This window comes from Neolamprologus multifasciatus, chromosome 6 (assembly GCF_963576455.1).
Source record: "Neolamprologus multifasciatus chromosome 6, fNeoMul1.2, whole genome shotgun sequence".
In the NCBI taxonomy this organism is placed as follows: Eukaryota; Metazoa; Chordata; class Actinopteri; order Cichliformes; family Cichlidae; genus Neolamprologus; species Neolamprologus multifasciatus.
Genome location: NC_140444.1, coordinates 5,884,560 through 5,907,896, shown reverse-complemented (window position 1 = coordinate 5,907,896; position 23,337 = coordinate 5,884,560). Strand labels below are relative to the sequence as shown.

Genomic DNA, 23,337 nt, shown 5'->3' with positions numbered 1-23,337 from the left:
AAGAGTTTGGTTAACAAAAAAAAGATAATAGCCAAACTGAAAAGTTTAATTTCTTTTGAAAACAATTTCAAAATTTATAAAAGACTTATGATACATTAAAAAAAAGTTAAGCTGGCAGAATGTATAAATTCTGTTCTAATGTATGCATGTAACTACTTACTTTGCTGTATGTAAGATCATAAATCTTCTGACTGATGTAGTTAACATCAGGTTTTGGTTCATTGTGTGAGGCACGGCGGGCGATGTTGTGGTTGGGTTTAGACAGTCGAATGATGGATCCCTCCAATCGGACAAACACGGACTGCGTCAGTGTGGCATGATATGTCTCTGGGTCGTAATTCTGTATCTCATTCATCCAACCCTGCAAAGATATACTGAGTTGATTATATTTAAGGAATGTGTTGCAAAATAGTTTTACTAGAAAAGCTATTGCTATCCTCACACACTGTATATTCTTTCCAGAATTCAAACATGAAGAAAAACCTTTTTGGAAGAGCCACAAACACAGAGACAAAATCAATCACTGTACCTGGAAAATGGAGTAAACTCTACACTTATGTAACATATTTCTACAGTGATTGAAAAGGTTACCCAAGTATCTCCATGAACCATGTGTCCTAACCACCAACTGAAAGTACAAAAGGCCGTGTTGTGGCGTTAACCTCATTTCATATTAACGCTGACAGCACTAGTGGGAACACAACAAATATGACTGCACATTTATGCCGACATCATCCTAGTGCAAAGACAAGTGGAAGCAGACAAAAAAACAAAAAACAAGCACGCATGCTACAAACTTTACCCGAGTCATTTAGACAGCCGTTAGCACATGATTCTCCTTATGGGGACCTGATATGTTTAATATGCTGCTGAGAATATAGCCCAGAAGAAGCGTATAGTATAGCTCTTATTTTGGAAAGAGACATTTCCCTGTAATAAACTCTCTTTTCCAAAGATGAGTGATTCCTCAATCAGATACAGGGCTCGCAAAATCAAACATAAGATTTTCAGGAGGAGGACAGACATTTGTTTAGAACTCTTAAAGATGTCGAAGAAGCTCCTTTAAGCAATTACTTTAGTGTTCCTCCACCTCCAATGAAATGTCAGAAGGAGTCTGAACCACAAAAGAAGCGCGTATTCTCGGAAAAGTGGTTGCAGGAGGTGAGCTGGCTTCAAACAAATGATGAACGCACAGAGATGTGGTGCAGAATGTGCCGTGAAAATTTAATAAATGACAAATTAAAAAGGCATGAACATTTTTTTTGTATCGAAAAAATATCGAACCGTGACACCAAAGTATCGAACCGAACCGTGAATTTTGTGTATCGTTGCACCCCTAGTAACTATGTACAAATCTTTCCTGAAGGAAAGAAAATATGTTGATAAATGTAGATTATGTGATTTGAAGTTTGTCTGAAACAAGCCACGTTGGCTCCTCTCTGTTGAAAACGTTTCACTGACCTTATAGATATCTGGTTCCTTAATGTCCAACTTGGTCGCATTGAGCAGCTTTCCATGCCGTCTAGGTCCCATGTTGTTCCTTCCAGAACGTTTTGGTCCTGCCAGCCACACAAAACCAATGGCTATAAGGAATCCCAGCTCAATCCCAAGCAGTACTCCCCCAATATAACTAGGCAGAGGCAATATAAAACACCCATAGAGGAGTAGAGTAAGGATGATGAGAGTATAGTATGGAACACTAGGTAGGGGCTCAATATATTCAGATTCATCCTCGCTGCAGGGTTCAGTACTACCACTTAGTGGCACTTTAGTTAGACTACCGGTTCCAGTATTATCAGTTTTATCAACACCATCACCTTCTGTGTCTGTAAAAGTCTCAAATTCCTCATTGGACAGAATGCAATAGTCCTCTTCTTCCTGCTTTGCTAGAGCAGACATGTAAAGCAAAGATGATTTGCTGGGACTTTTAGTGGCAAAGGCAGTGCTCAGCGGGGATTCTGCTGAAGCAGAGGCCTGTCTGCTCGGGCTTTCACCCTCCCAGTCAGTTCCTTCTTCCTCCTTAATGCAGTAATTATTGTTAGTCTCCATTGGACCATTGATAGAACCAAGACTTGACAGTTCTGTGGCACTGGCAGAAAGTACCTTGGGCCGGTAAATGCTGCTGCCAACTAAGTTGCCACTCTTTTCATCCATGATCTTACTCAACAGCTGAAGCGGTTCAGAAATTGCCTCCGATAGACGACGCTTGGTGTCTTCGATTCGTGCCTCCACTTCTGAGACTTTGAAGAAGCTGCGGTTATCTGGTGATGTCAACGGTGAGGAGGGGGCAGTTTTAGAATCACTAGCTGATGACGTGGCAGCAGATGATAACCGGGACTGAGCAAATTGCTTAAAGAGTTGCAGGTTAAGGCGGGGTTCTGGAAGACGGTGGGATGCTGACGAAGAGGACAAATCCTGGGATGTGTCTGAAGACAAAGATTTAACGAGAGTCTTCATGAGATGCGTGTGCCTTAGTGATGGTGCAGGAATAGAGGAAACCCCATCACGTGACTCGGCATCAGAGGAGATGGACTTCGCTAGGCTTAGTGTAGGTTTGTCACTGGAGGGAAAGCTCAAAGATTTTGTAGGAGAGGAGTTTGAAGTTGAGGCTGAGGACAGAGTCTGAGTGGTAGAATTGATAGTGTGATGTCTTGAAGGGGAAGAAAGTCTGGATGTTTCAGGAATAACACCAGCTCCAGCTGCAGAGGCTGATGGCACCCCATCAAACATCTCCTCACTTGCTTCTAAGGCTGTCACGATATCTGAGTCATACATGGCAGCTGAGGGAGTGGAGACAGTTGTACAGTATAGCTCTTCTTCCTCCTCCTCTTCCTCCTTCCCAAGGGCTGAGAAGTGGATGGCAATGTTCTCCTTTGACAGAGGCCGCTGGACATGGAGCCTGGGTGTGAAGGCAGGTGGCTGTTTATCCGTGGAGTGAGTACTCTCTCCATGGCCAGGATGCCGGCTGGCCATCTCAATACTCCCACTGAAAAGAAGGTAGAGAGATTTCACTACACTACAGCAGGAACGGTCAGTCCATTAAACAATTAATAATAGTAATAAATAGAAAAATGTTGGAAATTTTTCCAAGATAAATCAGCAAAGATGGTCTTGATACAAACGCTCATTAAGTATCAAGCTGTTTTAGCTCTTCTTTCTTTAAGCACAGCTTCTTTAATTTGATTGACACTTAAACTCAAAAACAGAAGGCTTAAAAAGTGGGTGGGTGGAGAATCCATGCTTACAGTCAGAGCTGTCTGCATGAGATGACCATATTAAAGATATGCAATATGACAATACAAATCTTCAAATCCATGCGAAAGCTATTTAAAAGGACATGCACACACATAGGGGGTATTAGACCACAGTAGGAAGTCAGTAAGGGAGCACTTCCTTGTCAGTGCATCAGCAAATCCCACTGAGCAGTCTGAACACCAGCACAGATGGGGACTAAGAGCTGGGAGAATATGTGAACAACCAGTCAGTCCTGATCAAGCTTCTTGCGATCAGCATCGGAAGCATAGATATAGAAAATGTGCGTCTATATCTATTACTGTGTGGGTGCTCAAAGAAAAAGGAAAGAAAGAAAAGGTGTTTTACGGCTCAATCACTTTTGTTATGTCAGACTTAAGAGGCAATCAGGCATCTTAAATTACCACCAAAACACATTTAGTGATTAGAACCTGACGTCTGACGCATCACCTGCTACCACTAACACTTCTTTCAAATACTTAGCAAATGACTCAGCAAAAATCAAGGAACATCCTTAGAAGTAATCACTGCCAACGTCTGATAGACTGAAGAAGCTTTTCCAAACAGTATACGTAACATGACTGACGTTTTTAATAAAATATTCAATTTTATTAATACAGCACCAAATCACAACAACAGTCGCCTCAAGGCGCTTTATATTGTAAGGTAGACACTACAATAATACATGCAGAGAAAAACCTAACAATCAAATGACCCCCTATGAGCAAGCACTTAGGCGACAGTGGGAAGGAAAAACTCCCTTTTAACAGGAAGAAACCTCCGGCAGAACCAGGCTCAGGGAGGGGCGGGGCCATCTGCTGTGACCGGTTGGGGAGAGAGAAGGAAGACAGGATAAAAGGCATGCTGTGGAAGAGAGACATAACACAGGACTTCAAATTGACCCTATTTGGCTTTTTCTTATTTTCATATGTACCATTGTAATGGTGGTTTCTCATATCAAACAGTTGCAAATACTGAAGTCAGGGTATGTACAAGTAATCCTTTTGGACAAAAGGTTTATGCTTCAGAGTCTTTTCTTCCCTACTTTTAAACCTGCATGATATCCTATCCCTAATATCCCGAATTTGACTTTTGTAGACTTACAGGTTTGGTCTCCACCCATCGACTGTTCTAACCCTCCGTTTGTAAGGGCTAACCAATAAGAAGAAAGCTCGTTTGAAGGCAGATGAGTCAAAATGGCTAATTTATGAGAGTAAATGAAACAAGGGTCTATACCGAGACTTCATATCTGGATGACTAAATTACCACTACCACCAATTCAGCTCTGAGATCCTCGCAGTTTTACCTGTACTGGATAGAGAGAGCAGCGAAAATAGACAGGAAAGTGGGGAGAGAAGGGGAAGACACATAGCAAAGGGCCGTGGATCAGACTTGAACCCAGGCTGCTGCAATGTGGCAAAAGTTCTCAAAGAAGGTGGAAACTCAAGGGAGGAGGGTCATGTTAATCAAAGGACAGCTGGTGTTGAAACAGTGTTTTGATATGTAACCGAATAAGAATAGGTAAAACGATATTAGAGCTTACTTTGCTGGATTTCATATAGAATTTCTTTTTTTTCTAAAATGACCTTCTGAATACATGATTGGAATAAACCGAACAAAAACAAACAAGTATATGCAACTGCAGTATTGCATTGCCTTGCTACCAAATTGCCTACCAAGGGAAATTACCAGTTTAACTGTATTTGTCCTTGGAAGTTTCAGGATGGCAGCTTTATCGAAGTCATGGATCAATTTTCAGGTTTCCATATGTCAGAACTTATGGATTTAGGCCTAGTGTAACATAAAACAAGGTTGTTACAGTAAAAAGAATCCACTGTAGAGATGCTTTTTTTTTTATTACCAACACACTTCCTTGTTGCTATTCAACACTTTGTATGTGGCTTATGACAAAAGTCAAATGACAACACTGACACACAATTTGCAATTACCAACACTGTAACTAATGATTAAAAGTTGATACAGTGACTTGTCAGTCTAACTGCTGGCTCTTTGCTTACATCCTCTGGTAGTCAAAACAGAATTATGGTAATATCCTGTTGACATTTGGCACTGGCGTCCTTGTGCTTTGTCTGGATGACAGAGGTGGAATGAATGTTGGCTCACTCATTTACAGACTCAACTTGACCACTCATTGTCACATGGGTCACGAGTGAGCTTGTTACCCAGTCAGGCAGTCTGCCAGCCACCTCTGCCCCCAGTTAGACAGCCTTCAGTCAGCAGCAACACAATGAGGCCATTTCAGTGGACTGCCAGCTGGACATGAATTTCATTTTACCATACAAGACTCTAAGGACCTGGAAGTTTTTGCCAGCAACACATTAGGATTATTGATAGTGGGTAACTATGTACTTGTTTGGGTCAGATTTGAAAGCTGGTTCTATCTCCTAATCAAGCACTATGGAAATGCAACAAACAAACAGCTTAAAAAAAAAGTGGGCATGTGCTGTATATTTACATATTTATGATTGGCCTGTCCATCAGAGGCTGTATCTGTACACGCAAACCATGGAGATTCCTGTTTGTCTTGTGTCTCCAGAGCTTTTCCTTGAGCCAATGTCCAGACTTGGTGGACAGTGAAGAATGAATAATGCCACTGATACTGATAAAGCTAATCAGTGAAGCAAGCCAGCCTCATTAACCCTCATGTTTTGCACTCATTAGGGACATGTTCACTTCTTTGTAAAGCAAGCGTACACTGGCAAGGAGAAAAGCTCCACAGAGCTATTGCATGCACTGAATGGCTATTCATAGCATTGCTTGTTTAGTGTTGTTAAAATGAACTGGAGAAAAATGACGTCACCTTAGTCCCTGTGCTGTAGCTTCATTCATATAATACCATACAAAAATCTGTACCAATAAAGGAAAATAAATCCCGCTAACATACAATAAAAATTAGATTTATATCCTTATTTATGGGGAAAAAAAAAGTCACACAGTACTGACTATAATACTGAGAGGCAACTGACTGTAGTTTATAATCCTTGTCATAATCTTAACTATTAGTGTCATTTGTCTTATTTATTTGGATGCTGCAACATCTGACAGCAACAAGGAGCTTAATAAAGATAAGCCTACACTCTACAATAGTAAGCATAATTCCTTTAATGCATTATTTAAGATTCATCAGAAACTATTATCACAAATCAGTTAACCATTAAAAAAAGGGTATAAACAACAACTGTTTTTATGAAAATGGACAAAAAGATGTGAATAACTGCTGTGTTTATTCTATCATGAACTAACATTAAACTGACTGGTGAACTGAGGGAAATAAAGACAGGTGAATAGGTGATGTGTCAGGCAGACCTAAATGATACAGTGTGGACAATAAGATGAAGAAAGTGAAATTATGGTGAATGAATATATTTTATAAGGGAATATAAACAAGCGCAGTTAAAACTCTGAGGGCTGCTATCAGACTATCTGACTTCTGATCACTGAGTTCAATGAAAGTTCACAACCAGAACTTTCACAGTGTCAAAATAATGAATGTGGGAAGTCCCCAAGTGAAGCAGTAAATGCAGTCACATGATGGAAAAAAAATTGGTGCCATAAAATCTTTCTTCTTCTTTTTTGCGGTTAAATGGCATAATTAATTTATCAATGATCCAACATGAGGGCTATAAAAGCGAGAATATGCCTTTCAACATTATTTATACGCCATCATGCTTGAGGGACTTTAGTTCTCTTAATGGGGACAGTTATCATAGTAGCATGACTCAGTGTGTCCAAGCACAGGACCGCCTCCAACAAGACCTCACCAAAAACTTCAAATCACGCTTCATCAGCATGTCTGGAACTGCTAATGTGACTGTAAGGAAGTGGAGAAAAGCCTCCCTGGTACATGTCATGTGGCACTTACTTCACCTCTTTCTTACAACACATTCACAGTTCGATTTGCTAATTTGTTATACTCATAAGACTGTGGTTCTATCAGCTTTAGAATTTATTTTACAGCTAATAATTTAATACACTAACTTCTGGGTTTGCAGAAAGAAAAAGACTGTCCAACGTAAAGTATTACCCAGGTGAATCCAGAACAAAAGAAGTCATACTTGGCACTTGGGGAACAAAAATTATATTTCAACCGATATATACGTATTATTATTATTCCAAATAAAGATCAGCCAAAACAGAAGCAAAGTATAAAACCTTTTTAATGCCAAACACCCACTGTTTAAAGGTCACAGTGGATACCAACACAGTGGAAAACACTGGCTTATGGGTCTTCAAGTGCCTTAACTCTGTGCTTTCTAATGGCCAAAAGAAGTCTGTGGGGAAAATGACCTTCTGTTACCTCGCTTTATGGCCTCGGTAAACTTTCATGATGAGTTTATGATCTCAGCTGCTAGTTTTAAGTCTTACTGTGAACACCCTGACGTTACATTATAGTGACTATTAGGATCCACAAGAACAATAAAGCAGGATACGCTTTAGGGCAGTCCTACACTTCTTACAAAACTAAACAATGTTTAATGACAGACTGTACAGAGAGATACAGAATTCTGTAGCTTTAGTGTGCTGCACAAAATCTGATTATTGTTCTCACTTCTACACACTGCAGGGTGTTTGTGTTTCTGGCAACGTCACCTTCACCCTATTTTTCCAGTGTGAATAAATAAATATTTAGCAAACCATCATGACTTGTGCATGAGTGACTAGGTTTTGAATTTTGACCTAAAGTTCCCTTTTTTCACATTTCAGTCACTTCTTTAATTATGTGCCTGACACCCAAAATACGGTGGAAACACCCATGACCCTCATGTTTTCTTCCCCCCTGATGATCAGTATGATCCGGCACATGATGGACATCATTTTCAAACAATGTTTTCCCAAGACATGGTCACCTGTTCACTTTTCTCAAAACCAATAATTTGTAACTGAGTTATAATTAATCAACATAAATTGAACATTTAAGTAAATTGCCTCTATGGTATATGAGAAAAAAAAAGACTGAAAATGATTTTTCTGAGCATTTGAACCTAAAATAATCTTAAATTGAGGTAAAAGCTCAGTAACTTCACTACAAGAGTATTTTTGCAAGTCACCGTGCCTGATGCTCTCTGCCAGAACCGCACCACAAGCCAACCCCCTCAGAGAATCTCAAATGTCATGCTCCACTGTTTCAGATAATCAGCAGCATTAAGATGACGCTTGCTAAGGGATGGAGATGAAACTACAACGGCAAAACACACCAGCAGGAGGCATAATGAAATCCCAGAACACTTGCAAGTTGCCAGGGAAGGGATTAGAAGTAGTCCCGCTTTAAATCCAGCTGTTTATTTACAGAGTTAATAGCTTTCCCAGTGCCGACACTTACGGCTAAGGAAAGTGTCACACCCCATAAACACTAATGTCAACATTGCAGAAACAATAAGTAATGGGTACAGACATCTAATAGCTGCACACAACATTTTATGCCTAATTTTTTGTGGCAGATAATAAAAACTAATGTTGAAGTGGGAGAAATGACTCAACTCATTTCTAGAGAATGGCTCCCTGTACCTCTATAAGCCTTCTCTCACCACAGTAATATGTGAAGGTGTAAGTCTGCTCAATAACTTGCCTTTACGGTTCTGATTCTTTTGCCCTGATTTTGTACATATTTCCACAGACAGAGGAGAGAAGAACAAAGCAGAAGAGCACACATCAAACAGAGTAGTATGGCACTGATGTGGCTCAAGTTAGAACAAAAGCTTTCTGAATATTGCAGTGTGAGTATAACAACAGAAAACTACTGAGGCACCGTGTCTTCTGCTAAGATCATACCTCATGTTTCTTAGACCAATATGTAGAAAAATCAGTTTAATCTTCATCAGCCTTTAATAAACAAAATCAGACAGAATCAAATACCAGCCCCAACACATCTGGCACAGTATATAACTCATAGATGGCACTAAAAAAATAAATAAATACTAGTCGTAGCAAGTGGTACCCCCAGGCCTCAAGGGCTGGTGTTCTGCAGGTTTTAGATGTGTGCTTGATCCAGCACAGCTGATGTAAATGGCTAAATTACCTCCTCAACATGTCTTGAAGATCTGGTAATGAACCAATCATTTGACTCATCATTTGATGCTGACCCAGGGTGATATCTAAAACCTGCAGGACACTGGCCCTTGAGGCCTGGAGTTCCCCATCCCTGACCAAAGGTATCAATTACAAAATCCTAAGTGACTTCCTTCTACTTTATCGCATTCAAAAGATTTTATGGAACCTTGACCTCCGACCTTGACGTCTCTGAGATTCGAACTTGTCTGATATTTTTAGTAGCAGCTATGGCGTCGATTTGAAAGTCCTAAGTCACTTCATTCTCGAGCTCTCCCATTCACAAACCTTGGTTTTCATGCTGCCCGCCCACTTGGCAGAGTGTTATCAACACTCCGTGAGCCTTTTATGGGTCAGGGGTAAAAAAGCAGAAGCCACACACGAGTCAAAATAGTACAAGTAACAAATACTGAAGGATCATTATAAATTCAAGAGAAAAGAAAAACATGCCAAATTTATAATATTGCATTAGCATATATAAAACAGCAAATCCACATTGACATATCAATGCCGATGAAAGAAAAAGGCAGGAAGTCTACCTCGCCGCTCTGTCCTGGAAACTCATTAGTGATCAGCGACGTTACAATCCAAAATGTTTCAGTTGAAGAAACCGGTTACATGGTTCAGTGTCACTTCTAGAGTGACTGCTTTAAAAGAGGTTGGGGTCCCATGATCAGCTTGATTGTAATGTATAAGAAATGCATTTCTTCATTTTGTATGAATACTTGAGTGATAGGCTGAGATTTTACTCAATTTCTGACACGGAAAAGGACAGCTGTAGAAACCACAGACTGTTCTTATCTGTGACTGTGCGGTCGTGTCAACAAGTTGAAGGTTACAGGGGTATCCACACTGGGCTTTAGGTTTAACTTTCAATGACAAAATTGACATAATTCGGACTCTTAAAGGACGCCTAAATATTCACAGAAGCACACATTATGACATTGGTGTGGGAGGATCAGGATGGCCTGCATTTGTATAGCGCTTTACTTAGTTCCTAAGGACCCCAAAGCGCTTTACTCTACATTCAGTCATTCACCCATTCACACACAGGTGATGGCAAGCTACATTGTAGCCACAGCTGCCCTGGGGCGCACTGACAGAGGTGAGGCTACCGGACACTAGTCCAACTTTATTCAGCAAAGCATCTCGAACAGTGGGTGGATGGGGTTTCTGTGCACGTCTACCTGAGATGCACTAATCAGGGACATGTGCTGTCACTGACATCATACAGATTTGAGAGTAAAAACAAACTATCCATTCGCTTCCGCTTATCCTTTTCAGGGTTGCGGGGGGCGCTGGAGCCTATCCCAGCTGTCATAGGGCGCGAGGCGGGGTACACCCTGGACAGGTCGCCAGTCTGTCGCAGGGCCAACACACAAGGACAGACAACCATTCGCGCTCACTTTCATTCGCACATTCACACCTAGTGACAATTTGGATTATCCAATTAACCTATCCCCACAAGCTGCATGTCTTTGGACGGTGGGAGGAAGCCGGAGTACCCGGAGGGAACCCACGCAAACAAACTAATACATCTTTAAAATGTTGCGTTTAGAGCACTCTAAAGCCTGAGCTCTTGGTTTCCACAAACATATTTTTATTTCAAAACATTGGCTTGTTTAATATGGGCTTTTACAAAGTTATTTCTCTAAAATGAGGCCATCTTTGTTTCCAAAGCACAAAAGTGGGGCATGGGAATAACAACAAATAGCAAAAATCTTACTCTAAACATCAACATGGAGTCATTCCAAGTGCTGGAGACAAACAATAGCAGCCCAACAAAACAGAAACTGTTCTGAAGAATGTTGAGGAACTGGTGCGACAGGCACGGACTGAAATGTTAGGCACTGGGATCACTGCAGGTACCAGCCCTCTCCGAGCACTCCTCGGCCAGCTAAAGCCGCTGAAATCACACAACCAGCATAAAGCAATGAGAAAATACGATTATGTCATTAATATCTGAAGGTCAGTGTGCTCTTTTATCCTGCACAGTCGGGATAAACACAAACTACCAACAGTGATCATATTCTGCTCAGGCCTCACTCGTCACTGCTGTAAAACCGCTGATGAGCGAGGCTTCTTTAAATTCTAATGCTACAGTCAGAAAGGTGAACGAGCCTCACTCATTGGCCTTGATTAAAACCGAGAAATCAGTAGTGTGTGAAATAGGACGTCCATAAATTATATCTGATTTCACCCTCTGCTAAACTCCCTCCAGGTGCAAAGTTTCTGATGGCACTTTATCAGAGAGTATGTGCCATGCTTTGAAAATATATACCATATACACTATAAAGGTTAGTATGACTGTGGTTGTGATTACTACTCGTGCAGTGTGCAATCATAATGCATGATGAAACTGAAGAGGCAAGTTTCTGATCCCCAAATTAAAACTATATTAACTACAGTTTTAATTTGGTTATTTATATATTCCGTCAGACACTTGGGAATTTACACAGCACCTCTAAGTGACCCCTTCACACAGAATTTGTGTGCACATTAAGGGCTTTAGTCATTTCACCATTAACCCAACATGCAAATCTGTAGAAACCACACATGTACAGGACATGAAGCCTAAACCCTTTTTTCTGAGGCAGTATTGCTAAGCAGTGCACATTTAATGTTAACTTATCCTGCACACGAGCTCCACAGGACGTCAGGTTTAGACTGGCTAATAAAAGGGTCCCATTTAAACAGTTTGTTTTACGATTATATTTTTAAGCAGGTAGAATCAAATGCTCAAAGGTCTAAGCTTTATAACGACAGTATAATAAAACTTCAGTATATAGCTTCAATATATAATATATGGTAAATGGACTGGTTCTTATATAGTGCTTTTCTACTCTGTCCGAGCACTCAAAGCGCTTTATACAGCTTTATTCACCCATTCACACCCATTCACACAAGCACTTCTAAGCTTAAGTGCTAAGTATCTAACATTCATACACATTCACACTCCAATTGATGCATCGGAGAGGAACATGGGGTTAGTACCTTGCCCAAGGATATTTGGCATGCAGACTGGAGCAGCCTGGGATCAAACCACCGACCTTCTGGTTAGTGGCTGATCCGCTCTGCCACCTGAGCTACAGCCAGTTAAGCTGTGCACACAAGACTGCCAAGGTTTTAATATGTGAGTAACAACCTTTTATAACTACAGAAAGTACAACTAGCTTACATTTTCCCATCTTTCTTTGCAAATATGCAGGCATTTTTATGACAGTTGGCACTGGTTTCCAAATAGCCATCATGATTGCTCAATTATTGCACGCAATAGTTTGGTGTTATGGATCAATAGAGTGAAAGAGCACGAAGACTCATGAAGAGCATGTGACGGTCCGTCTATCGAGACTAGGAAGTTAAAAAAAAAGAAAAGAAAAGAAAAAAGCCTGTTTTCAGCAACAGAGAGAAAGGCAAAGAACAAGGCCAACTGCAGGTTTTCAGAGCACAGTGACCCCGGCGTTACACAACCACATCTACCCAGACAAATCACCATTCTCATGATTCACAAACAAAGCACTTCAAATCCAATTTATACTTGCTCCTATGTATTTCAAACCCTGCCAGTTGTTCCTGCTAAATAATGCACTCCTCACTTAACTGCTTAAGCTCATCAACAAGCCCTCATTATTTTTGAATGAGCTTCTTGGCAGCAGCGGTGACAAAACGGTAACAGATCCGCTTCTCTGCTCCAGTCACAGAGACTCGTTCAGCTACAGCCCCAACTCCCAGGAGACATGTCACCTTTTATTCTCTCAGTGTAAACTAAACATTTGTGACCTACAGCACTTTAAGTAGTTTTAAAGCTTTTGCTGCTCTTAACCTTTTTTAGCTACTAAGCAATAACCCTGAAGCAGCGAGTCACACGGGCAGTTCTTCCTGTAAAAAGCGAGACACCGATTAGAGTACGAGGATTACTGGTTTTTTGTTGAAGAGGAAAACCACATCATGTTTTGTGCAAATGCCATTAAGGCAAAGGACTCTTTTCATAAGAGCCTGACCTAGTGCTTAGTTTCTGAGAAAACTGATTAAGTAATAATGGCATAGGTCTCCTCAGGATTCAGCACAAACCCTTGTCAAATATCAACATAATATTTTAATTAATTTTCTCAAATGATGACTGAAAAACTGATAATTTCTCAGAGTTTAAGATCATTTTAAAGCTTAAAAAGCATCCCAGGGGAGTTTTTTCCCCCCCATCTGTAAACTGGGACTGTGAGTTTTTCCTGCTTCTGGTTCCATCCACCAAGGCAGCTAATCTGTCTGCAGTAATTACATTACATGCTACTCAATGCAGTTCCATAACAGTGAGCTTCTGAGGCCCACGTGAGACATCAAACGTTGCTGAGAAGCCACTTCACAAGCCAATAAAAGATGAAACAAACTAAGGATTACAGATTGCACAGCTGCACATTTAATCAATAAAACACTGATGATTTTAAATGATTTCCAACATTTAGTGCAATTAATAGAAGATGTAAAATAATGTGGTAAAAAAAGAAGAACATTTTCCCTCTGAGCAGACACTTTAATTGTTGCCCACTGAACAGAAATAAAAACTTTAGCAAAAGCTGGGAATGCTGTAATCGTGTATTTTTCAGTGCTGGTCAAAGCAATAGGAATTAGGCAAAGCTTAACGACCACATTGTGAAACTGTGAGAGAAGCTCATTGGAGACTGAAATAGCAAATGACTGCTTGAAACTGCAAAGGAGTGGCTTTAATCTTATGAAGCTGTGCTGCTCCTCTGGGCTGACATTAAAACTGTAAATAAATTCACAGATTCTCAGAAATCTCTCTGATTTTTGCTTTCATACAATCTGTTGCCTGCAGCTTTGTGAATTTGCCTCAGTTCCAAGAGAGACATATTTTTAGAAAAGCTATATTTAAACACCTCCCCGCCCCCTACCTTGCCCGTGTCTCTCTCCTCTGGTAACAGAGGTGATTATTATGATGGCAACAGTGAACTGAGTGTTCAGTACTGTGCAAGCAGAGCACAAGTGAGGCAGAGCCTGAAATCACCGATGGCTGATAGTGTGACACATTCTCCTGATGTCCCAGTAATGGCCATTATTCCAGTAAGGGAGCGGCACCTGTTTAAGGCGTCTGCTGGCACCTGCATCAAAGCTGACGGAGCTTACAAAAGGTTCCTGGCTTTACTACAGGAAAGAGCTAAAGTTAATGCCAACATAGATTTAATTCTTAGCTAGTTTATATATATATATATATATATATATATATATATATATATATATATATATATATATATATATATATATATATATATATATATATATATATATATATATATATATATATATATATATATATATATATATATATATTTTTTTTTTTTTTTTTTTTAAGTATTATGGCTACATTAAGAAAAAACTATTATTGATCACTTCAAGAATCAAGTCAAAATTTTGAGATAATTCATTGTGGTGATGAGTATGTGGATGTTGAACACATGATGCAGAAAGCAGAGTATGGTCAAAAAACAAACAACAACAAAAAAAACAACAACAACAAAAAACCCACACACTCAGAGGAGTGGATTCGTACAAAATGAAATGGCTGGCAGTGCACAGATGCAAGGTTATCAGTGGTTAAACCCTCATACGATAAAGAGGGTGTGTGTTGCATCACAAGACGGCCAATCATTTTGTTTCACTAACTCGTCAAAACAAGGCATGTTGCAGAGGTTATTGCAAATGTGGGAGTTTGTCTTGCAACAGCAACGGTACTCTCCACGCTTCCCATTTCGAGCTTTTTTCCCAGAATAATATTTAGACTTTTCTTTAACTTTGAATCTCAGAATTTTGACTTTATTCTCAAAATAATCAACCTCATGTTTTTATGTTAATGTGGCCCTAATACTCTGTCGTACAGTATGGTTGCCCTGCCATGGAAACTACTGATCAACATCACTCTTATCTACTGAAGTCTCAATGGACTTGTATAAAAATCAACAAATCACACCCCTATCTGGAATTCTTTAAGCTCAACAAAGCCTTGGAAATTGATCTGATAACAGAAAAAAAATAATAAGTTGCCTGTAACAGCAACATGTGACAATGGGCTCGGCTTATTGCCTTTTACATTGTTGTAAAGATTACAAACTATTAAAAATCTGGGCCACGGTTCATGGAGAAACACTGGTTTCCTTTAACAGAGGCCTTCACTCACTCATTGTTTAACTGAGCAAGCTGTAAATCACAATGGGAGAGTGTACCCTGCGTAAAACTGCCAAGTACAATAATTTCATGTCAATATTTTGTCATGTTAACTCCCAATCATCTGTCTTCTTCAAGGCTTTGTAGGTACAAATGCTACCAATAAACTTCCTGCCACTTGGCAGCTGTCTTGGAGCACATCAGGGTAGTTATTTTGTGTATGATACATAAATTATTTTTAATTCTGGTGAGAGCCAGGACATAAACATGTATGAAGAAAAATCAATCACAAGCCAAACACAGAAAACCAAAACAGAAAATGATACGGTTTGCTTACCTTTCCCCCCAAAAAACTTTTTTTTCTTCCTAAAAGTTTATTTCATTTCATTCAGAGAGTGTCTGTTTCTTTTTACCTTTTAAAAAATAGTTTTATTAAAAAAAATGTAAAAAAAAAAAAAAAAAAGTGTGTCTACATCTCAGCTGAAGAAAAATCTGATGTAAGAAAAATAAAAAACAAATATTCCTGAAAAATAGATTTGGTCTGCTGAGACAAGAAAGTGACTCAAAGCTATGAACAGGTGTCGAGTCACCAGGGTGCAGGTACATATGAGCAACTATGCTCTTTGTCCCACAGTGAAAAATGAATAAGTCAAACTCTATTAGAGGAACAACACTAAGGAGGTGATAAAGAAACACAGCCACTACCTGTTCTACTGCATTACAACAGCATCAGAACATGTTTGGCTCGGAAAGTAAAACATCCACAACACAAACTAGTTGGTGTGTGTTTGACCAGTCGGTACAGAATTCTGTTTGGGCATACATGTGGGAAAAGGCTTCCATTTTCAACAGCTTTCATTCGGCAGTTTTATTTGTGACATGCTTTCTGAGACAGGAAATGAAAACGTGATCCAAATCATTTAGATGTGCTGCAGACACACTCAAACCCTAAGCCTCGTTCTGTCGCTCACAGGTGTTAAGGCAGCTTTTACTTCTCCTTTGGTTGGCAAAATGACACCTTTCTCTCTGCATCCTTTCAACCACATCCTGTCCTTTAGTTTCAGCACTTTCAGCATGAATTCTTCCTACAGGTGCTGCCTGTGCCGCCGAGGTCTGAGCGGCTTTTAAAGTGTTTGCTGACATATGCCAAATCAGGCTTAGGATACAAAGTACCTTACTTCATACCATGTAGGCTTCAAAAACAAAACGCCACAGGTTGTGGCTCTGGATGCTTCTCTCATGTTTACGTTCAAATTTTTCTACATTTCGGCTATTCAGGCCACCGTTATTACTTATTCAGTAAGTCACTCATCCAAGTGATTTATTGAAGAAGTCACTTGGACGAGTAGCCAGATGTTTCCCCCACAGGAAACGCTACGTTCAGATGAACAGAATCAACTTTTTGAGTTATTAAATTTAGCTAAAACTAAACTAAAACTAAAAGGCAGAGTTAAAAGAAACTAAAAAAATAGAGTTTAGAGAGATGAAAAGTAACCAAACAATTAATCTGTAGTCACAAAATGAATGAAAGTAAAGAAAAAGTGTCTTTAGTTTTAATCTTTTACATAAAGCATTAAGAGGCTTAAGCATGAATGACCTAACTGACTGCCTTGACAAAATACTTTATAATTATATTCTGAAATTCTTCTTAAATCATACAAGTACATCCCATACCAACTACCAATAAAATAATAAAGCTTCAATTACATAAAATTTTCTAATAAAAACACTAAAATGAAATGAGAAATACCAATTTTGAAAATTAGCTGAAATTAATTTAATCAGAAAAAAACCCTATATTAACTCTGATTCAGACACGACCATATCCGTTACATATATCCTTACCAGAAACAAATACAATAAAAAACATTTCTGAGAATGACAGCCTACATCAGACCAAACTTTTCATGTGTTAAAACCAAAATGTTTTACATCTATCTTATTCTTTAGCTACATCTACAATGGGTTCACTTTCTTATACGGACATATGAACATTATAACATGATGACCACAAAAATCAACATAAACATTACGACTACAGAGTTAACTGATTTGCATAAATGCCTAAATACCCGACCAGGAAGAGAGACCTTAACGTTCATTTTTTTTGCCACCTTGAAACAAGCTTAACTGAACTCAGCAAGAGTCTGGCTGCATTACTCGAGCTCTTTTAGAACAGCCTCATGCAAATCTTAAAGTCAAATTCCTCTGTGAATTACCGCGAATAACTGGCTCAACAACACAGCTAACTGCTACGCTTCATTTAAGATCTACTATGAGACAATGTGGCAGTTAAGGAACAACCTGCAAAAGAGAACAATGCAAGTTTAAAGAAGTGGAAGCCTAAAGAAGATAGCATTATTGGATTACTTGCATTAAACCTGAAACTGAACACGTGTTTAAATGAAAAGAAACATGTTCTGGTGTGCGGGCTTTTACCACAGCCTGTGGGTATTGCTTTGAATATAATTTCACGAAGCAGCAGCTTTAGTCATCTAAAAATAATGACTACATGACTTGAAGCTTCTTGAGCACCAAAACAATAAGCTCCATGAAGAGGTTTGAATGACAACAAGTGAAATCTTATTCCTTATAACACTATGCAGCACTAGTGTTTCTTTTAGTATGAACAATGGCTACTTGACAAAAGTAGTATTGTTCTCATATAAGCTATAGAGACCACTGAGAGGAGCACAGACTTTATACAAAAGATGGAAGTAAGTTTATTGTCTAAAAAGTGAAGCCAATGCATTTTTGCACTCTTCAGGTTGCATAAAGTAGTTAATTGGAACAGAAGTTTACAGCCTTTTTGTCTACTTTACCATGTGACTGGGAAGTTACTGTGGTATCACTCAGTTTCTGAACCTGATCCACCTCGCCTTGTCAAAACGCTAAAATCAAGGCAAGAAAATGGTCATATTGAGGCTAATCAAGGAGTGACATGACGATGAGCTACATACGTTTTTATATAGTGTCTATGGTGACGAGTAAACCAGTTAAATGAGAAGAAAACATGCACTGCAAGTCTAAGAAATTATTTTTAAATATAACCTTAAGTCAGTATGTGCAAAACAAAAATAAATAAATCAAACCAAACAAAATAAAACCCAAGAAAAATGGTAAAACTCAACTTTAACTATCTGCGTTTAAAAGCATTTGCTGAAATGTAAATTTAAAGTCAGAGCTTCAGAATGGAGCCTTGGGCTCATCTCTTTTATTTGTATGTTTGAATATAAGACTCCATGCTTGCACAAGGCTTTTAAGGACCACGGTGCTACCAATCATCTGGTTTTGTGACAACATGTTCAGTTTTGTGAATGACAAAGCTGGGAATCCCGGCACTTTGATGCTATGTGGTAAGACAAACACACGTTTCCACTTTTCCTTCAGGTCACCAATACCTGAGGCCTGCTTCTAACTCAGAGGTTTTATCTGATGCCTATTCTGTGAATGCCAGCTGTTCTGTAATACTACTCAGTTCTTCACCACTCAGAGCTATGTTTGTCCTTCCTATCCTCCACACGCACTCTCTCTTAAGCTTTCCTCTTTCCATCTAGACTTTGGCCCCACTGAGGTCATTTGTAGCTCAGAAAACCGATCAATAATGAGTCCAAATTTACTGGCTAAGTGCTTACCTTGTATCCTCAGTGCCATTCAATCCAGCCTGGGACTTGCATCTGCCTAGAGCAGAGTCAAGTATCACATGTCCATGGTGCTCATGGGGCTTCTGAGAAACACAAGAATTAAAGGGCCAAAGATAATTATGGCTGTAAAAAATATAAACACAGAGACCTAAAATATAAAGGGAGTGTGTTCTTCGTAGCTCAGCGTTTAGCTAGTAGCCATTTGTGGATGGAATATAACCATATGGCAAAATATAGGCTTTGACAGTAGGAGTTAGCATGAGGATGATACTGGGAGGTGTTATATGGACTAATATGGGTACTAACGTGGTCATAATATCAATTATGACCTTACACGGACCAATAAAACCAGACTGTCTTGTGATGCAAGTAAGACAACTAGCACACGACAGCATCAACTAACACTTATTTTCACTGCCATTAGCCCAAACATGACTTAATATCAAACCATAAACAATGAGTGGACGGAAAATAATAAGTTTTCCTGTTTAAAACTGAATCCCGAATTTGTTCCCAAGTCTGTTTTTAGACGAGCTTATTTCACCAAACTGGAAAAAATTGTTTCGTAACGATAGCTTACCGTTTGTGGGAGTCTCCATGTTCGCCTGGACACACACGAAAAATGCAAAACTTCCAAACAGGCTCCAAAGATTCACGCACAGTAATGTGTGTGTATTCAGTTCCACGTACCAACTTATTTCGACCCGTCTTCTACCTCACCCTGTTGACAACGACTAAACTGCACTTAGTTCCTTAAAGAAGAATGGAAAAAAAAAAACGTTGGAGTCACGGGAGGCCAGAGTAATCGAAACCGAGCAGCCGGATAACTCCATTACAATGCGGTTTGGGATAGCCAATCGATGTTTCGATAGAGCTGCTTTGCAGGCCTGAGCTGGTGAGGCAGATGTGTAAGGTAAACAGTGTAAAATGTAAATAAGTCGGGAACACTAGTGTACAGTTTTTTTTCTGCCTTATCTTGGAGGACACAAAATATACTAAATTGAAATAAACTCATTTTGTAGATTATCATAAAAGAAAAAGAAAGCAAATCCATCTAATCACTAATCAGTTAAAAACAAATCTAAGTGTGTGAATAACAGTCACATCTAATTAGTATTTAAGAGCTAAATGCATTAAAGAAGGATGTGATTTACAGCAGTTTTTATCTTCACAAAAAGGCGCAGCTGACACCTGCTGAAAATAAACATTCAGTGTAATGTACAGTTAAAAGTTCCCTCCTGTGATTTAAATAGTGGTACTGCTAATGTCGTGTTGCCATCTAGTGTTAGCAACTGGCAACTGGCCCCATTAAACTGATGGTACTGCAGGTTGTGTTAAGGTATGTAATAAAGAAGAAAATAATTAGTCTTTCATGTATCAGTTACATTGGAAACAATTTTATTATTAGTCTGAATGCCTTTGGGTTAATTTTCTTTTTTAGACTCTTTATTCTGAATAACTAATTTACAGTTTGATTTGTTAAGCATCATGAGTAACTGTTTAGGAAGTTAATTATAGTTATCATACATTCAACATGTTATTTCCCCATATTACACCCTTCAGAACACTTTTCACACAATATATGAGGACCTTCACATACGACCCCTGTCACACAACAGTTTGATGGAGAAAGCGAGATCCACTGTGTAAGCTAATAGTGTAATACTGGATATAACGGTTTCCATAATAACCAGCTGTTGTGTTATGCCGTTTTTGTTTTCATTCAGCTGCAGTATCTTGGTAAAACAAATCACTGTTGCCAACATGTAGAGCAGTACTCCAATTAGGGAGAAGCCAGCCAAAAATCTGTCAAAAGGCAGAAGACATCGCCCAGCAAAGTCACCTAGTATAACCACCAGTGTAATTAGAGACATGAGGATGCAGACACCATATGACACACCAGAGACCGATAGCTGCCATGCTACTCCATTACGGAGTTCATGGACCATCTCCACAACCGGAGGTATGATCATACAGCCCCCCCATAGCTGGATGATCTTGAGGAGACCCGGCATGGTGCTCATGTAGCCTCTTTGCTCGTGCGCTTGGGTGCGGAGCACAATTGACTCTGAGGTGTAGGCCAGGAAGGTGAGACCTGAGGCCACTGCAGCCGCCACAGGACGTGGTAGTTCCCCCTTATGATCCATCACCATCCAAGGGAAAATCACAGATGTACTGAAAGTCATCAGTGCCCCCAACACTGCCACCGTCATAGTTAGGTTCTTCCAGGATACTCGGATAAGACTGTGAAACTGGATGATGCTCAGGATGTGGATGAGCAGGGTAATGGTGAAGAAGAAGCACCAGATGAACATACAGAAGATCCGAAAGGTTCTGTTCCAAGTTGTGTTACTATGTTCCACAGAGGCCACAAGACTGAATGCTGTGCAGGTTGTCAGGACTTCCAATGTGCGCACCAGGAAAAGGGGACTGGTGAAGTCTCTGGCCTCTAGTACAATCACAGGCATTGTCACACCGTGCACACTGAGCGATCTAGCATCCAGCAGTATATGTAGGCGTCTTGAACAATACCTCAGTCTCAGTTCCTCAAGGTTTTTTTTTTTTTTATATCTTGTAGTTCAAAAGTTCAGCCAGCTTGTATAAATCCACAAATATCCGTTTAATCAGGGTTTTGAAGAATAGTCCAGTAGTGTCCATGGAAGCAGTTAACTCAACAGGATCATAATAATACAAAAAAGCTATTAAACCATGAAATTATTTCACTGTCTTCCTTCCGTTCTCCAGCACCTAAATATGTGCAAAATGAAACTTCAAAACAGCACCTCTTGGAATATATTTTGAAGCACGGTTGGTGTCAAAATAGACCTCGCCTACTTCCTTTTTGAGGTTGCAGCCGTGCACTTTCAGTCTCAGTGGAGGTAGGTGCAAATGGCCACAATAAAAAGCAAATGCAAACAGAGCAATCTTCCTCCTACCTTCAGTTCTCATGAAGCGTTGTTCCTTTTTTTTCTTCTGAAGTAGCAGTAATAAGATAGAGCGGGAAACTGTTCTTGGTTTTTTTTTATTGTTTGAAGATGTATGTCGTGCATTTGTTTTAGGAAAATATTCACTGATCTGCGGAGTGCTGTAGATCATTTAAGAGTTGCTTGGTGGATCTGTTTGTGGGTGTTCCCTGCTGTACTCTCAGGGGAGAATAGGCTGATATTATAAAGAGCATCTGTTACCCCCCCCCCCCCCTGCCACTACCACCCCCACCCCTCACTTTTTTGTAACATTTGGAAATAAGTTGTGTTGAGAGCTAGAAGAAAGCTGTAAACATTTTACTGCTTGATTGCATCCATGGGTGTGACTTTGTCTTGCATACACTGTAAATAGATTTACAATGTAGAATCACTGTGTGCGTGCATAATTATCTGCATGCATGTTTTCACAGGGAAGATATAAAAGTGTTCCCGTGTGTACATGTATTTATACAAGCACAAGATAATCTCTGTGGAAATAACCAATCACTTTGCCTCTGTGTTTTGCCACATGTCCTGTTTGTGTTATATATAGATGCTGTATACGCCATTTCCACAGTTACCGCAGTCTCAAGAGCAAAAACTTTGACAGAAAGCTAAAGACACATCTGATAAGCAGCTGAGGTAATGGCTGTGATGCGTGTAGGGTTTTGAACACATCTGTATATAGCTTAACAATAACCCAGATCTAAGACCAAGGCTTATCTCAGTTTCAAAGATAAGTTTCAGAAGTTCCTTTTTTAAAAATCTCTTTTTACAAGATGTTACTGTAAAAACCCACATGATGAATGGCTTACATTTCTGATTCCTTATAGTGCCCTCATGTGGTAACAAAATGAAATGCAACTTTTTAAACTTGCCACAGAATTTCAGTAACGATGGAAAGCTGTCTGTAGTTATGGATAAGCAGCAGCAGAGGGTGAACTTGTTTATAATATGAACAAAGAAAATCCACCTTATATACACATATACACTAGTTTATAACCTAGTAGTTTTCCATTCAATTACAAGAATTTAATAGATGGTTTTAAGACAGGGAAAATTAAAAACAGTTCAAGTTCTTACAATTTACTTGGGAAATGTGGCAGGTTTTCATCTGAAACCCTTTCGTCATGTCATCTTTTATATACTGAATTCCCCTTTCTGTAAACTCCTGGTCATTGTGCTATCCTCAATGATGCTTGATTCATAGTGTAAGATCATTTAATAATATTAATATG

The 23,337-nt window shown here is 39.4% G+C and overlaps 4 protein-coding genes across 6 annotated transcripts in view; 2 read left to right on the top strand and 2 right to left on the bottom strand.

The window, feature by feature from the left end:
- Positions 1-20,110, bottom strand: part of LOC146516250 (testis-expressed protein 2-like) — a 34,709-nt gene extending 14,599 nt beyond the window's left edge. Inside the window, exons 1-4 of one of the 3 annotated variants that reach the window (XM_085163389.1) lie at positions 19,717-20,110; positions 19,128-19,219; positions 1,462-2,986; positions 161-361 (exon numbers count right to left, since the gene is read on the bottom strand). In XM_085163389.1, the coding sequence (XP_085019515.1) occupies positions 161-361; positions 1,462-2,973 (1,713 nt within the window). In that variant the 5' untranslated portion in view covers positions 2,974-2,986; positions 19,128-19,219; positions 19,717-20,110. The other 2 variants (XM_085163390.1, XM_085163388.1) reach the window with 2 other exon arrangements.
- Positions 1-23,337, top strand: part of LOC146516248 (perforin-1-like) — a 579,062-nt gene that overhangs the window by 533,837 nt on the left and 21,888 nt on the right. The gene's annotated exons all lie outside the window — the stretch shown is intronic.
- Positions 1,082-23,337, top strand: part of frmpd1a (FERM and PDZ domain containing 1a) — a 434,267-nt gene continuing 412,011 nt past the window's right edge. Inside the window, exon 1 of the mRNA XM_085163379.1 lies at positions 1,082-1,339. The gene's annotated coding sequence lies outside the window, so the exon portion shown is untranslated. The remainder of the gene's footprint in view (positions 1,340-23,337) is intronic.
- On the bottom strand, positions 20,518-22,286 carry LOC146516249 (myeloid-associated differentiation marker-like). The gene has a single exon (XM_085163419.1). The coding sequence runs from the start codon at positions 21,602-21,604 to the stop codon at positions 20,729-20,731; it is 876 nt and encodes a 291-aa protein (XP_085019545.1). The 5' UTR covers positions 21,605-22,286; the 3' UTR covers positions 20,518-20,728.